At 42.2% G+C, this 16,552-nt stretch overlaps 1 protein-coding gene across 1 annotated transcript; it reads right to left on the bottom strand.

Moving 5' to 3' along the window:
• Nucleotides 1-270: 270 nt before the first annotated feature.
• Nucleotides 271-6,541, bottom strand: LOC109238855. Its single transcript, XM_019405336.1, has 3 exons — nt 6,386-6,541; nt 1,078-1,227; nt 271-975 (listed from the first exon to the last, which is right to left on the bottom strand). Exons 1-3 carry the CDS (start codon nt 6,539-6,541, stop codon nt 271-273), a joined length of 1,011 nt encoding a protein of 336 aa, XP_019260881.1.
• Nucleotides 6,542-16,552: the final 10,011 nt, after the last annotated feature.

The raw sequence follows: 16,552 nt of genomic DNA, 5'->3' as shown, positions 1-16,552 counted from the left end.
TGTATCTAATAATCGTAAAGTAATAACAAGGGCATCATAGTGAGGGAAAATAAAACCATGGGTATATGACTTATCGAAGATGATACTTTCTTCGAGTTCGTCATACTGTTCATGAGTGAACGACCGCTTGAGTTTATGGGTTGTGGTGAATTTTACGCTGTTGATTGACGCGTCGCCGCCACCACCAATGATCATTTGAATGGTGTGAGTTGGTGATGGTGGTTTCGGCGGTCCTCGGTGTTCACATCCTCGGGCAAAGTTAGTCCTCCCTCAGTCACTAAGAAATTCTTTGAGGTGTCCTTGGTGAAGCATATTTACGACCTCCTGACTTAAAACGATGCAATCCTCAGTTTTGTGACCTCGCTCTTGATGGAACTCACAGAGGACGTTTGACTTTTTGGTGCTCGGGTCTGACCTCATCTTCTGTGGCCACTTCGCTTTTGGTCCGAGCTTCTCCAGTATGTAGACTATTTCTGAGGGTGACACACTAAAGTTATGAGTGGATAATAAGGGAGGCATACCTCTCTCATTCCGGTGAGTCCTTGTCCTCGGCCTAGATGGGCCCTCTTCGTAGCAGGAAGGGGGCATGATGGCGCTTCTGATATATGACTGATGTCTTTCTCTGAAGGGTCGAGGAGCTGCAAGATCTTTCCTAGCATAGTTTCTTTGATCCTTCCTGGATTCGGCCTGTACCGAGGTCAACCGATGGGTTGGCCTATTTAGGTCGTCTTCGTCAGCACAGACCTCGGCATAATAGGCGTTGTGTATTTTATCCCAAGTGGTTGGAAGATATTTCATAAGACGACTTAATAATTTTCTGGTCGCCCTCGAGCTGTTCCTGTTTAGCTCGTTTTGGAAAGCTATACAGCCATCCCTCAACCCCTCTCCGGGTGATTGTTTTATGGCAAATATATCGTTCACTCTTGCCTCCGTCTTTTTGGCCCCAACAAGAGCCGTTACAGACTTATCGGTCATCTATTCAAATGTTTCAATGGAGTGTAGGAGCAGTTGCGAGTACCAAGTTAATGCTCCTCCGGTGAGGGTTTCGCCGAACTTTTTCAACAAGATGGAGGATACCTGTTCTTTGGCGGTATCATTACCATTTACTGCAGTGACATAGTGAGTCACATGATCCTCGGGGTCGGTCGTACCATCGTATATCTTCAGATATGGCGGCATCTTGAAGGTCTTGGGTATGGCATGTGGGGCAGTTTCATCATTGTAGGGCTGTTCAACGAACCAACCAGCATCTCTTTTCGGCAAGAGTTTTGGGCACCCGGTACTTTGTCAACCCTCTTTTGGTTTTTTCTCATTTGGTCCCGAAGCATTTTGTTTTCATTTTCCATTTCTTCCATTTTTCTCAGACTGGCCGTGAGGGTGTCGTCACCTGCATTATTAACGTTATGAGTACCTGTAACTGGAGTGAGAGGGCCGTGTTGCTCGACCGTTGTTGGCGCGATGCAAGTCCTTGTGTTTTCTCTAGCCACCTCATGGGTGGGCTTGTCGAGGATGCTAGTCAGCGTGTTTGTCAGCCACGCCTCAAGTAATTGTTTCACTGCTGGTGACGCCTCTTCCGCTGTGGACGTGGACGCTCCATTATCGCGGGACGATGTGATACTGCCATGTAGAACGGGCGACCCCCCTTTCCTGGGAGAGACGTTAGGCGTTATATCTTTGCATTCCGTTTCAAAACCTCATTGATGGTGTTTAAGAGGTTGGTGGCGAGATTGGCTACTGCCTTCATTCTTTCTTCTCCGTTACCTGCCATGTCAGATCTGTGTGTACAACGAAGTAGGAGTTTTTTTTTGAACCGTGCTAGTCATAGATCTTAAAGAAACTAAAAATTTTAGCTAGAAAATTCCCACAGACGGCGCCAAATTGTTTGACCAAAAAGTGTAAACCTTTGATTAAACTTATTAATTTTATATAAGGAGGGGTAAACCTAGTTAATGATAATTACTTTGGATCTATAATCGGTCAACACGAATCGTGTAGAATAGTGGTGATAAGGGGCTTGATGCTGTGCGCATTTAATATCTCAAGATGATTAATGACGAGGGAATACTAATCAATAAATAGCAATAAATGACATTAAAGTAAATAAGAAGAAGAATTCACCCAATGTTAAATGAGGTGGATGATTCCTTCTTCTGACAAGGATGAATGATAGACAAATACTAGAATATTGGGACCCTTCTCGGATCTGATGGAAAAGAGTGGAATAATAGATAATTGAATCTCTTCAGAAAGGTAATGTTTGTATTTTCTCTAGAGAGAGTCTGCTATTCAAAGAGTGTTCTTGTTAGAGAATATTACATGCCTCTCACCTTATCTGTCTCTATGTGTTTATATGGGCCATACCCCCAGTCAACCCTAAAAGTACAAATGCAAAGAATATCAATAGAATATTCTCCTAGAGATCCTATTATAAAATTAGTCGTTACTATTGCTCTTGATGCTTGAGCTCGGCCGTTATTGACTGCTCGGCTATAACTCCCATTGTTCGCTAGTCGACCTCAGCCGTATTACTTTTCGTAACACTACTTCATGTTAAATCTCTTGAAGACAAATTTTGACCCATACAATCCCGTCACATTGATAAGGGCCTGATGTATATACACATCGTCAATGGTCAGTTGGTCACCTTTGAGATAACAGCATATCAAGAAACTTTTGTCCTTTTCATTTTCTATGTTGGAAAAGAATCTAAATTAGACCGTAGCAACCTTAAGAAATAGCACGTCTAGCTATCTTGACATATTTCCATGTTTCCCTGTGAAATAATTGTCTTAACAACCGTTCAGAATTTTTTTTCTGGTCGGATTTTGCTAAAATCATTAAGACTTTGGGAGGTGTTTACCTGATATCAAACTTATAAATGTAGAAGTTATAGAATATCGTCCTCTTTGGGTTATTATTGACGAACTGAAAATATTTGCAAGTTATAATAGACAAGACCATTGTTATACGTATTTGGAAGGAGGTAAACAAATGTGTAGATATTCTGGCAAATTCAGGCCACAAATGTAAAGAAGAATTGTTAATGGGGAAAGATTAGCTCTACGAAATCGAAATTATTCTCTTGGTTCACTTAAGTCATGTAGCTTTAAAAGATCAGAAAAATCTCACTTTATACCCATTAATTCTAAACTATTTACCTTTAATGATCAGACCCAAACTATTTACTATTCCTACCCATGGGTATAAAACTATTTACCCGATTTTTTCCTTGCCAACCATCTTTCTTTCTTCTATCGTCCAGTTATGGGCCAGTCCCATATACCACATTTTAATGCGGAATGCATCTCTCCTGTATTTCATCTTCAATTTTCCAAGATTTGATTGCCTCCCCCCTCCCCCCCCCCCTGACTATTCTACAATTTACATCCTATATTTTTCTTCTTCTCCTTCCAATTTTGTTCACTTTTGGCAAATCGCGGAATGAAAGTTAAGAGTCCGTTTGGCCATGAATTTTTTTTTTTTACTTTTCCTAAGAATTTTTTTACTTTAGTTCAAAATTAATTTTTGGCTATAAATTTTTTAATTTTCACTTGAATATAAATTTTAGAATTTTTCAAAAATTTGAAAATTTCAAAAAACTGTTTTTTAAAATTTTCACTCAAATCATTAAAAAAATTCAAAAACAACCAAAATTATATTCATGTCCAAACACAACTCTAATTTTTAAATACCTTTTAACTTGATTTTTTTTTTTGAAATTTTACGATTCTTATGTCCAAACGCCCACTAACTTTATGTTTAAGGTCGAACTAAAGTATTAAATTTAGTTGAAGTGCAACTTTTATGTCTGTGTATGTTCTTGTGATCATTGAGTTAGAAATAAATTCATTTATCAGTCAATTAGGATTATCTACTACTGCAAATTGACTAACGAAAAGTTAGAAAGTTATGCAAATTGTAATTATTGTTTATTACCTTAACCATATTCAAAGTGGGTGTTGTTAAATATTGCTTATAGTACCTTCTAGAAGTTCATACTGAAATTTGATAGCATTTGGAGCTGATTTGAGGTGATTGAGATCAAAATTTTCAGTTGAAAATCGAAGAAGAACACAACTACAGTATACAATATGCTGTAGGAGTATATAGCTATACTGCAACAGTATACTATTATAGTTTACAATATACTACAACGGTATATTGTAATAATCGAAGAAGAACACAATTACCTAACAGTATACCGCTACAGTATACAATATACTATAGGAGTATATAGTTATACTGCAACAGTATACTATAATAGTATACAATATATTATTATAGTATACTGTAACAATATGCAATATACTGTAACAGTATGCTGTAATAGTATATAATATACTATAATAGTATACTTATTACACGTAAATACACTTGCCTTTTCCCTTTTAATTTGCTTTAAGCTTTTACCCAGCGTGAGGGGCAAATTGAAAATGCAAAAATAAAATAAAATATTATAATGATATATAATGTAACGGTATACTCTTACAATTAGTTCCTTTTAGAATTTTTTGAATTTTGTATTGGCAACTGATATTATTTCAGTTTAATAAATGAATTAATTTTTTTAACTCTTTGCGTACAATTGTATACCCTGTTAGTATAGCTATATACTATACTGGTATCATATGTTAGTTAATATTTTTTTTGTTGTATTAGCTACATTTAATTGGTACACAATTTGATTTTTCTTTAGTAATAATATAAAAAAAGAATAATTAAAAATAGTGAAAACAGTAAATGAAATTAGATTATGAAGAGAAAAAGAATATAAAAAAAGAAGTTAAATAAAATTAGAAAAGAAAAAAGAAGAAGAAGAAAACGAGAAAAAAGAAAAGGAGAAAAGAAAAAAAAAAGAAAAAAGAAAAGAAAAGAAGCATAGAAATAAAAAAAAAATGGAGAATAAAGAAAAAATTCCCCACAAAACCTACTATGGGTAGGAAATGTAATTAGTTTATGGGTAAAAAAATAAATGGGTCGACAAGGGTAAATAGTTTTGTTTTTGTGGGTAACTGTGTCAAAACCCCTTAAAAGATATTAGTACTTCATTTATTCTATTTTATGTGAAGATATTTGTTTACCCTAAAATCTGAGTAACAATTAAACTTGTATTGTGGTTTTAAGGATAAGTAATTTAATTTAATGCCAACTGATAAACAAGGAATTAAATAGATAAATTAAGGAATAAAATAGATCCAACCAGTATGTAAACCAAATATTGACCTCGACTTGTGATAGTCTCGAGGTATGGTGATAGGAATAGCAAATTATGAAGCAACTCTGATGAACAGTAAATGAAATAACAATAAAATAATGAGCATATATTTTCTTATTAGAAAAAAAACGTCCCTTATAAATTAACGGGATCCCCCTTTATATAATAGGGGAGTCCTAGATAAGGTACACTTCTAATTACAGTAGGGAATCTTATTTGACAGCTATCTAATCGCCAAAAACCAATCCATTCCAAAATTTACGCCGTGATCTCCGGCCCGTTGCGGGTATCGCTCTTTCTGTTACTGAATCTTAGCGGTATCATCTCGAAGCATGCCTTCTTCTGACCTCGATAAATGACAACGACCTCGACATTGGAAAGGAGCTTCGACCTCGAGCTCGGCGTCCTGGCCTTCCGACGTGGTATCAGTTTTTCCATCGAAGAACGAAATCGGTTGGCCCCGATTTCCACCGTATACAGATAGTCCTCTCATTTCTTAGAATAAAATGATAAGAAACGACTTGAACCTCGATTTTCTGGAGACCCCAATAATAACGTCATCCCCATAACGTAAGCGCTCGAAGTGACTGAAACATCCCGTCGGTTCGGTTCCCAAACCATTAATGCTTGCCAGTGACGGTCGGCCACTAGCACCACCGAACAATTGCCGTGTACCTATAAATACAGGTTCTTTATTTGTATCAAAAACTTTACTTCCACCTTGAAATCTTCCATATCTCCTCCTCTCTTCATCTCTTCCCTTTCACAACCTGTTGATTCAACCTTTTTAGCACCAAAAATACCAAACTCCACCTCTTTCCGCTTCCTCCTACCTAAACCAATGGCAAAAACCTCCAAAACCGTCCCTCAAAAGGAGAAAACTTCCTCCTCTTTTTCCCGGAGGGCCGGTGATAAAGCGCCGGCCGAACCGCTCCTTCACGAGTACGTCTCGGCCCATGTGTTTTAAAGAATGACTTCAAAGCCGAGAATCCTCCGTCGGCCCCTGGCCGATGCGAGCACGTGTCGAGATATGTTTGCTCGGAAACGGAGAAACACCTCGAGGCAGCGAAGAGAGATTGTGGCTGGGGCACCGAGGTCGTGGTACAGATCCCCGCTCCCGAGGAAAGTATTACCACTCACGTGGAGGGGTTCTTAAGTGTTTACACTTACCCCTTCACACTGGGTCCTATCGATCCAGTCATCATCGATTTCTACAAGAGGTACCAGGTCAACCTCGGCCAGGTTCACCCCTTGTTTTGGCGCATAGTGATCATGCTCCGTTTCTTTTCCAGCAAGGCCAAGGGGCTGGAGCTCACCCTCAACCATTCTATTCGATTATATCGACCTCGACTTCTCTGAGGGTTGATCATGCTCCAACGCCGGGCGACCAAGGCCTTTTTTGCGAGCAATGACAAGGATAAAGATCGGGGTTGGATGAGCCGGTTCGTGCGAGTGAGGACCAACAACATCATCCTAGAGGAGAAATTACCGTTCTCAGAGAAGTGGAACCCCGAACGTAAGTGACGTTTCTTTTTACCCATTAGCCTTCGTACTTCGTTTCTGCAATATGTAATGCCATCATCTATTTTGCAGTGATCGCTTGGATGCCTCATGCAGCCCCTGATCTCGAAGACTGGGTCTGTAAATTGGCCTCGACTTCCTCCCATGCCGAGCGCTGCTGGCGTGACTTGGTAGGGAGCAGATGGGAAGCCAAACATCATGGTAAGTTTATCTTATAAGCTTTTGATGCCTTCCCCCTCATTGGAGATTTCTCTTTACTTATATTTGACTCTCCTTATCCTAACTTATATCTTTCTTTTCGCGTAGGTTTTCCCCAAGTTTAGGGCCGACCTGTGCCAATGTGAGGCCGACCTCCAGAAGACCTTGGATGAGAGGAACGCTTTGAAGCTCCTTTGCAGTCAAAAGGAGGAGGAGCTCAGGGACCTTCGAGCAGATTTGGCCAAGGCTCGTAAGGATGAGGCCAAGCTAGACAAGCAGGTAACTATAATTTTGAAAGAGTATGGTCTACTCGACCCGACTGTGGAGGCTAATACTTCAGTATCTCAGCTGCGCAAAAGCTGGAAAGGACCGAGCTGCTCCGAGGGGAAGTCGATCAAATCAAAGCTAACTGTGATCGATGGAAGGAGAACATGGACCTCCTTGTTGCGAAGAATGAAGCTTCTTTGGCCAAATTGTCATCGGTCGAGGTCCAACTTTGGGGTGCTAAAGAGAAAGGTTCAGCCCAGGCCAAAAGGATCGAGGAGCTCGAAGCCAAGCTCGTTGAGGCCAAGGCAGAGATCTGGGAGACGAATATTGCGACTGACAAATCCATAGCCGTGTACTTGGCTGATGACAATGCAAATTGCCAATTCTGGCTCAATTACTTCTACATTAAGACCGAGGACGTAGTGGTCAATGCAAGTGGGTTCCCCGAAGTTTGGAACTACGCCCGTAAGTAATCTTCCCTTCTATTTTATTATGTTGTGCCTTGGTTCAGCTAATTTCAATTGTATTTGACATTTCGCTCTTCCTTTGCGGCCGAGATCGAACCTCCACCCTTGGTCGAGAACATACACGATTGGGTGAGCCGGATCCTCCCATACACAGCGGGGATCCGTGAATGGCTGGCCTTCCGTAAGAAGTTTGGGCTTGCGCCTTCTGTGACTGGTGAGTATCTGTTTTTGGATAATTATTGCATCGTGAGGGTTGATCTCTTAATGCTTCTTCTTTTTGTTTTCAGCCCGGGTATCCTCGAAGGGGTCGAGGGCTCCTACTCCGGCATTCCGCCAAAATAATACAACAATGGGGTCCGCCCCTACCGTGACTGTGACCAAGTGTGCTCGGCCATCTACTTCAGTTCGACCATCAGCGGCTTCTGCACCGGAGACTCTGGCTTCCACCTTGATGCATTTAATAGACGAAGAGTCATCGCCAAGCGAGGAGGATTTTGTTCCTTGTAAGAGGAGGTCGGTGGACGTCAGAGGTGGAGTAATCGGAGAAGTAGACTCTACCCGGGATGATTGCGAGCCGACCACTGCCACGTTTGCAGGTGACATAGACCCATCGTCTGAGGTCTCACCGTTAGCGGGGACCATTGAGGGCACACCCTTACCTGATGCCGAAGTTGGAATTGGCGGGCCGCCTATGGAAGTAGCGGGTACTAGGCTTTAGGACGAGCCGTCGTCCTCGAGACCAATCGATGTTCCCACCACGTCTACCAATGAGGGAGGCGAAGGGGTTGTTGAGGGCGGGTATGAGACGGGGTCCGATCTAGATCCTATTGAGGTCGGTTGTTGAGCGAGGGGTTAACTCGTGTTGAAGTCAAGTTAGATGGGTCCTCGAGGACCACCGTGGTTCCTATGGAGTGGGATCTATTGGTGAATACAGAGGACGTAGTCCCCTCCTTAGGTCCCCTTTGCTCCGATGTGGAGGGCAGGACCATCGAGACATTGGATGATGCCGCCCTGTCGACGGGTATATCCGGCCTCACCCTTAGGGTATATTTTCCGACCTTTTTAGTTTTTGTGCCTTACACACTATTTTTTATTTGACTTTGATTTCCTTCTTTTACTATTTTTCTTTTCAGACCATCATTTTGGAGATTTAGAGTGCTGGCCGAGAGGAGAGGCGCAAAATCATTTTAAAGAAAATGGAGAGGAAGTACCATGAATACGCAACAAGCACCGCGAGATCTATAGGCGGTTTGGAGAGAGTGGCAACCTCTAAGCCATTAGGGACGAGCTGAAGCAGAAAGAGGACGAGTTAATGAGGGTCATCGGCAAGTGCGGCGTTCTTGAAGGGGTGTTGAGGGACAAAGAAGAGGAGATCAAGGTGAGCAAGGGAGGTTAGTCCCAATGTGCGGACCTTCAGGCACAAACGATTTCTCTGCGGGCTGAGCTCGAGCAATGTTTGGTTAGGGCCGATGCTTTGAGTGGCAAGGTTGCCAAGAAGACGACGAATTTGGAGAAGGCCGAGTTGGCTCTATCGGCAGCTTCGACAAAAGTGGAGGCTTTGAAGTAGCAATCCGTGTTTTCCGATCTGAGCGGGCAAATGATTTGTTGAAAACTAAACTTAGAAAAGAGCGGCTCAAAGAGCGGATAGAGGGGATAGAAAAAGAGGTTTCGAGCCATGGTGACCAGGTCGTCGTTCTCGAGGCCGAGAAGACAAAGTTAATGGCTCAGCCGTCCTCCTCTCACACCTTTGCTTACCCTGATGTTCCGCAGGATTATATGAGAAGTGGATCCACACCGAGGACCAACTGGATATATTTAGGGATTTGATGACGGCGCTGAAAGTTCTTGAGGCCGATTTTGAGGATGCTCGCGCCAAGACGCGTGCAGCTCGAATCGCTTGCGGCTACGACCCTGCTACACCAGAGGCCGGTGACGGTGAGGAAGATGTGGATGGGATTGAGCAAGATGCCTGGTACGAGGATAAGTATCCTTATGGCGATGGCGATGGTGGAGATGGCGCTGCTGGGTCAGGCGGCGAGTAATTATTTTTCTTTATGCTTGTAAATTTTGTGCACACTTTTGCGGGCGTCTGTATTAGCCCTTGTAAATATTTGAAGTATGAAGTGTTATTTTCGCTATTCGTATGTGATTCCTTTCCTTCTAGGCTTGTATGTTTCTTTTCTTTCTGCCGTTTGGCCGCTTTAGTCGTAGACGTTCGGTTTATGCTTGTTGAATGAGGTTAAAACAAAAGTTATTTTTTGTCGTGGCCGAGGGCCGGTAAGTGTTAATTTGAACGAGGTCGAAAGTAATGTAGTTAATTCGAGCGAGGTCGAATATAACCTTTGTCTAACAATGGCCGTGCGCCATATGGGTGTTAATTCGAACAAGGTCGAATATAACCCGTGGTTAATTCGAACAAGGTCGAATATAATGTAGTTAATTTGAGTGAGGTTGAACTTAACTTGTACTTAGTTTGAAACGAGATCGAATATTATGTAGCTAATTCAAACGAGGTCGAATATAACTTTTATTTAATTCGAAGCGAGGTCGAATATGATGCAGTTAATTCATGCGAGGTCGAATATAACTTTTATTTAATTCAAAGTGAGGTCGAATATGAAGTAGTTAATTCGAGCGAGGTCGAATATAACTTTTATTTAACAATGGCCGTGGGTCGTATGGGTGTTAAGTCGAACGAGGTCAAATGTAACTTGTAGTTAATTCGAACCAGGTCGAAAGTAACTTATGGTTAATTCGAACGAGGTTGAAAGTAACTTGTGGTTAATGAACGAGGTCGAAAGTTATGTTTGTTTAATTGATGCAACGTTTCTTTGGAGAATACATGGTTGAACTTCATGCACTTGTGCTTTGCTTATATATATATTAGAGAAATTTATATGTTTTCCCGGCTGGCATTCCAGTCCCAATCTATCTAGTCCCTTCATTGGTCGACTTGGAGAAGTATGGAGAGGTTGGGTAGTGAACTGATCGACCTGTGTCCGTATCTGTTCGCACTTTAACTTGAAATGTCATCCTTGTCGCCTCATTAAAAACCTTCCTGAGAAAATCCAATTGGGACAAAACTCAAGTAAGGGAAAAAGTGTACGACTCGGAGAACATTTTTCCTTAGAAGTTGAAGTACTTGAGGTGGGCGACTTTCCAGTTGTTTGGCAGTAGTTTTCCTTTCATTGTTTCTATTTGGAATGACCCTTTGTTTGCCGCTGCCGTGACCTTGTATGGGCCGTCCCAATTCATTCCCAATTTGCCTTCCTACGGGTCTTTGCTTGCTTGTGCTTTGGCTTTGAGCACATAGTCCCCGACTTTGATCGGTCTGACCTTTGCCTTTTTGTTGTAATAGCATTCTGCTTGTTGCTTTTGGGAGATCATCCTTATATAGGCCATGTCTCTCCGTTCTTCGGCTTTGTCGAGCTCTTGCCTTCTGCTTTCATCATTCCTCAGACCGCTCTCATGGGAGTATCTCAAACTGGGTTCTCCGGCTTTGACTGGTATTACCGCATCAGTCCTATAGACTAATGAGTAGGGCGTTTCTCCTGTGCTCGTCTTTGGCATTGTGCGGTAGGCCCAAAGTACTTCTAGTAATAGCTCCGGCCATAGTCCATTGGCGTCCTCTAGCTTTTTCTTCATGAGGTTCAGTATCGATTTATTGGAGGATTCTGCTTGCCCGTTGCCCGCGGGGTGGTACGGTGTGGAGAGTATTCTATTGATATGCCATTTTTCAAAAAATTTGGCGACCTTTTATTGGGGTCCGTTGTCACAACTAATCTCTTTGGGGAGGCCGAAGCGGCACACTATATTTTTCCATATGAAGGCGATTACTTCTTGTTCGCGTATCTGGGCGAATGCTCCTGCTTCTACCCATTTTGAAAAATAGTCAGTTAAAACCAAAAGATATCATACTTTACCTCGCCATGCAGGGAGGGGGCCGACGATATCCATCCCCCACTTGATGAAAGGCCAACGGAGGTTACCGAATGGAGGTGCTTGCCCGCTTGGTGGATCATTGGGGTATATTTTTGGCATTGCTCGCATTTTTGCACGAAGTCAGCGGCCTCTTTTTCCATGGTGGGCCAGTACTAGCCTGCCCGTATGAGACATCTGACCAGAGATCGATTGCCGGAATGAGCCCCGCAATGGCCTTCTTGGACTTCTTTTAGAACACGTCGCGTTTGATTTGTGCCTAAGCATTTTGCTAGGGGACCGCCATACGTCCTCCTGTATAGATTGTTGTAGATGATGTTGTACCTGGCCACTTGCATCCGAAGCTTCATGGCTTCATTTTCATCATCTGGGAGCACGCCCTCTTGCAAGTACGAAACTATACGGTTGCTCCAGTCCCATGTTAGATTTATAGTCCTTACCTCGATTTGATCAATAGATGAGTGGAGGAAGGTGACTACGTTCCCTTCTTCGGCGATGCTTTTAGTCGCTACTACTAATTTGGCGAGGCTTTCCTCTTCGATGTTTTGTGCTCGAGGGATCTGGTCGAGCTGGCGTTCATTAAATTCGGGTAGCAGTTTGCAGTTTTCGGCCTGGTATTTTTGTAACCTTTGCTCTTTGATCTAGAAAGTCCCTATGACTTGGTTGATGACGAGTTGAGAGTCACCGCGTAGGATGACCTATCTCGCCCCGTACTTAAGCACTAGCCTTAATCCTGCAATCAAAACCTCATACTTGGCGTCATTGTTAGTCATATCCGGGAATCTTATGGATTGGCGAATCAGTTTGCCTGAAGGGACTTCTAGCACAAGTCCTAGTCCGGACCCTGATACATTAGAGGCGTCGTCCTTGTACAAAATCCATAGATCCTGTACTTGTGGAGAAGTGTGGGCGGCTTCTCTTTCGACTTCGGGCATTATTTTCGTGCTGAAGTCGGCGACGAAGTGGGCAAGTATTTGTGACTTTATCGTCGTTCGCGGTTGATATGTGATATCACGCTTGCTTAATTCTATGGCCCATTTGGCCAGCCTGCTTGATAGCTCGGGCTTATGGAAAATGTTTCTCAAGGAAAAAGTCGTGACTACCGAGATGGGGTGGCACTGGAAGTAGGGCCTAAGCTTTCGTGAAGCTACAACCAAGGCCAGGGCCAATTTTTCGAGGCGGGGGCACCTCGTATCGGTATCGACTAAAGTTTTGCTAATGTAGCAGATGGGAGATTGCATACCTTTATCTTCTTGGACCAGGACCGCACTCACTGCTACTTCAGATACAACAAGGTAGACGAGGAGGCGTTCTCCCGGCTCCACTTTGGAAAGCAGCAGCAGTGATGATATGTAAGCCTTTAACTCATTCAGGGCTTCGACGCACTCGAAAGTCCACTAGAGGCCATTTTCCTTTTTGAGTAAGCCAAAAAACTTGTGGCATCTGTCGGATGATCGCGAGATGAATCTTGACAGGGCAGCAACATGTCCAGTCAGTCTCTGAACCTATTTTTTGCTAGTTAAGTGGTCTGGTATCCCTTCTATAGCTTTGATTTGGACGGGGTTTACCTCGATAGCTCGTTGTGGTACTAGGAAGCCTAAGAATTTTCCTAAGGTCACGCCGAATGCGCACTTTTCAGGATTTAGCTTCATTTCGTATCGCTTGAGTATATCGAAGGCTTCCTTCAAGTGGTCGATGTGATCTTCTTTCTTTTTTGACTTGACCAACATATCGTCTATGTAGAATTCCATGGTTTTGCCGAGTTGATCCTTGAACATTTTGGTAACTAACCGTTGGTATATCGCCCCCGCATTTTTCAGTCCAAAAGGCATAACTCTGTAGCAGTACCTTCCTTGGTGGGTGATGAAGGTAGTTGATCACGCCCAACTATGCCTTAGAAAAAGGACTCTGCGGACGTTGCAAATATAACCCGAGTATTACGCCCAGGGTCGAATCCACAGAGAGTTAACCTATCAACCACTATCTTCAGACCCACTAATTCTTCAGAACCAGCTTCCCAAATATTCAAATCTCAGTTGAGTGTTCTTTAACGACTAGCTTGCAAGTAACTAAATAGCTGTAAACTAAACTAATGAGGTTGTAAACAATTATGAGGAAAAGCTAAGGCAATGATTTCCCCTATTGATGGAATTCCTTCTGTTTATGCTCATACAAATTTACCAACACCTCTCTATCAATCATGAACGCTAATCTTACCGCAAATCTCTCCCGAGTAATCACAGTAATTTACTATTGCACTCTCCCGAGATACACTAGCTTACTTTATTTAGCACGATTCACTTTAGATTACACCCAAGGCTTCGTTATCCCTAATCCCGCCTTTAAACCCGCAATTATAGATTCCTCTAATAATCTAGGAGTGATGTTGTTCAACAATACCCTAAATATGCACTCTTTTCCAAGTTATGCACACTAAATAGGCACAGCTAATTGAGGATCCTGTCAATTAACTACAACGAACACGAAGTTGAACAAATAGAGATTAAACTAGCAATTTGTATTCACATAAACAAGAAGTTCATCACCCAATAGGTTCCATCAAAACCTTAGACAAGGAATTTAGCTACTCATGGCTATGGGAAAATAAACTAAGATTGAATTCATCATAAAAATCAAAAGAAAAGAAGAAAGATGGTTGGAGTATTCTCTCACAATGGTTTTTCCTGCTAAGAAACCTTAAAAATCAATACATGCCTCTCTTGGGCGAAGTCTAATGTTTTAAATAGGGTTTAGGTCTAAAAATCCCGTAATTGACACTTTGGTCCCTGAAGTTTCTGCGCCTGCCGCGGTTCTGCCGCGGTCGCGGTAGAACCGCGGCCAAACACCCTCGCGGAATCTCTGAACTTCTGCAGCTGCTTCCCACCGCGGTTCTGCCGCGGTCGCGGTGGAACCGCGGTGGACCCAGTGCTCTGAATCTTCGGCCTGTTTTGCATGGTTCACTTGGGAAATTTCACAGTTGGCCTCTTTTTCATCAATTTTGACTCCAAAACTGCTCCTTAGCCTTCCTTATACATATATCACCTGCAAATCATGAAAAGCACTAATAAGAGCATTTTGTTATCACTTTTAGCATTAAAACTACACAAGAAGGTGATTATTTAAGGTGTGATTATAGTCAAATTCACCAATTATCAACACCACACACTTAAACCTTTGCTCGTCCTCGAGCAAACTAAACCACACTTCTAGGCCTAACTGCTCAATGCATTTCCCCAATTTATGTCACACCTGCTATTATCAAAGATCGACCTAAGCGGTGCACAATCATATCTCAAATGCAGACTCTCATGCCAAGACACACTTGTGCTCACTCTAATTTCTCTAACAGAAGTGAAGACTCACTTTTTCTTCCTGAGTCACATGCCCTCACATAAACAAAATTTGAGAGAAGTTCCACACACATAAAATTCAACAATAAGGAACCATATATAGAAAGAATTCACTCACTCTCAGCAAAGAGCATTCACATGCCACACAGACACACCATAAGCTTGCCCCTAGTGTAATACTCCACTAATCGAGCCATTCAGTCGAAGATCAAGAGGTCTTTATAGGTTATAATGTAGGCTAAGGGACGGGTAGGATATATTTGGATATAGTGACTAACCTCCCTAAGCACTTTTAATACACACTTCCTTTTGTTTCACCTTCATGTTCAACCCGATCATTATTCCACATTTTGTTTCACTTGTGACCCCCACTTTTCTTTAGGTATAACTGGCTTCTTCTTCTTCTTTTCTTTTTTTTTCTTTTTTTTTCAGATTTATTGTACACTGCCAGTTCACCAACCAGAACCTTCATTCTTGATTTCCCTTTTTTTTCACTAACTCTCTCCCACCCCACACTTTGACTTTTGTATATTCTTTAGTGATTCAAGTGCTTCTAGGAGGTAAAGGTTCAAACAATTAGCTTATTCAAACACAGCGATTTAGATCATTACAGGGTTATCAAAGAACAGGCTTCAGGCTCAAAGGGGGTAACTATGGTAATATGCACAGGTGGATTCTCAAGTATAGAGGGTTGCACAAAGAAATGCCTCAATCATCTCTAAAACCAAACGACTTCTATTTCGCTTTGAAAACACACGGGGCAAGTTCTAGGTATCATATGCAAGCATAGGATGCAAGTAACAACTCGCACACACTTAGCATGTAACTCATTCCGAATCAGTTCATCAACACCATTATACGAGTGTTCAAGCAAGACAAGATGTGCAAAATTAAGGCATATATTATGAGTCCACAAACAAGCTTAGACGTCCACTCTCAAGTTCTTTTCTTTGCAAGTGTGCACATTTGGGGTTACATTCCGACCTTCGACCCTATCTAATCCTAAAACTACAAAAGAAAAAAACTCTACTAACCCGGTTCAAGAAAAACCCTTGGAAAAGAACCGTGGTCAAAAGAAAAACCAAGGGGGAGGTACTACACTACCTAAAAGAAGAAAATAAAATAAAAAATTCTACATGGACTACTTCCCTCAAGAGTATTGTCCACCTAGTCCGTCATCAGGAAGAGTCCTCTACAAGTTTTGTTTTTTTTTTTTTTATATCTGACTTTGACCCTCAAGAGACCCGTCAACAAGTGTCCGTCGTTGGGCCAAGTCAGCTACTCCTAATATAACACACTCACATATATACAACACATCACTCTAATGCTACAGCACAACAACATACATCTATATACATTACAATACACAGTTAGAGCAAGTCTCCCACCCCACACTTAAAATCATGGCATGTCCCCATGTCATATCAAGAAAGTAAAGAGCAGAAGGGTTAGAAGACTTCCCTGAGCTCAATCCGAGTCGGAGACGGTGCTGGGGTCTACATGGCAGGCCCTCCCCAAGTGCACGTAACCCAAGCCATAAACCGGCTCTCAGATCTAGCCTGCCTCTGTGCAATGGCGTCCATCCGCGTGTCGTA

The sequence above is a fragment of the Nicotiana attenuata genome, unplaced genomic scaffold (genome assembly GCF_001879085.1).
Source record: "Nicotiana attenuata strain UT unplaced genomic scaffold, NIATTr2, whole genome shotgun sequence".
Lineage (NCBI taxonomy): Eukaryota > Viridiplantae > Streptophyta > Magnoliopsida > Solanales > Solanaceae > Nicotiana > Nicotiana attenuata.
Note: the sequence above shows the minus strand (reverse complement) of the source record. Positions and strands in the feature narration are given on the sequence as shown.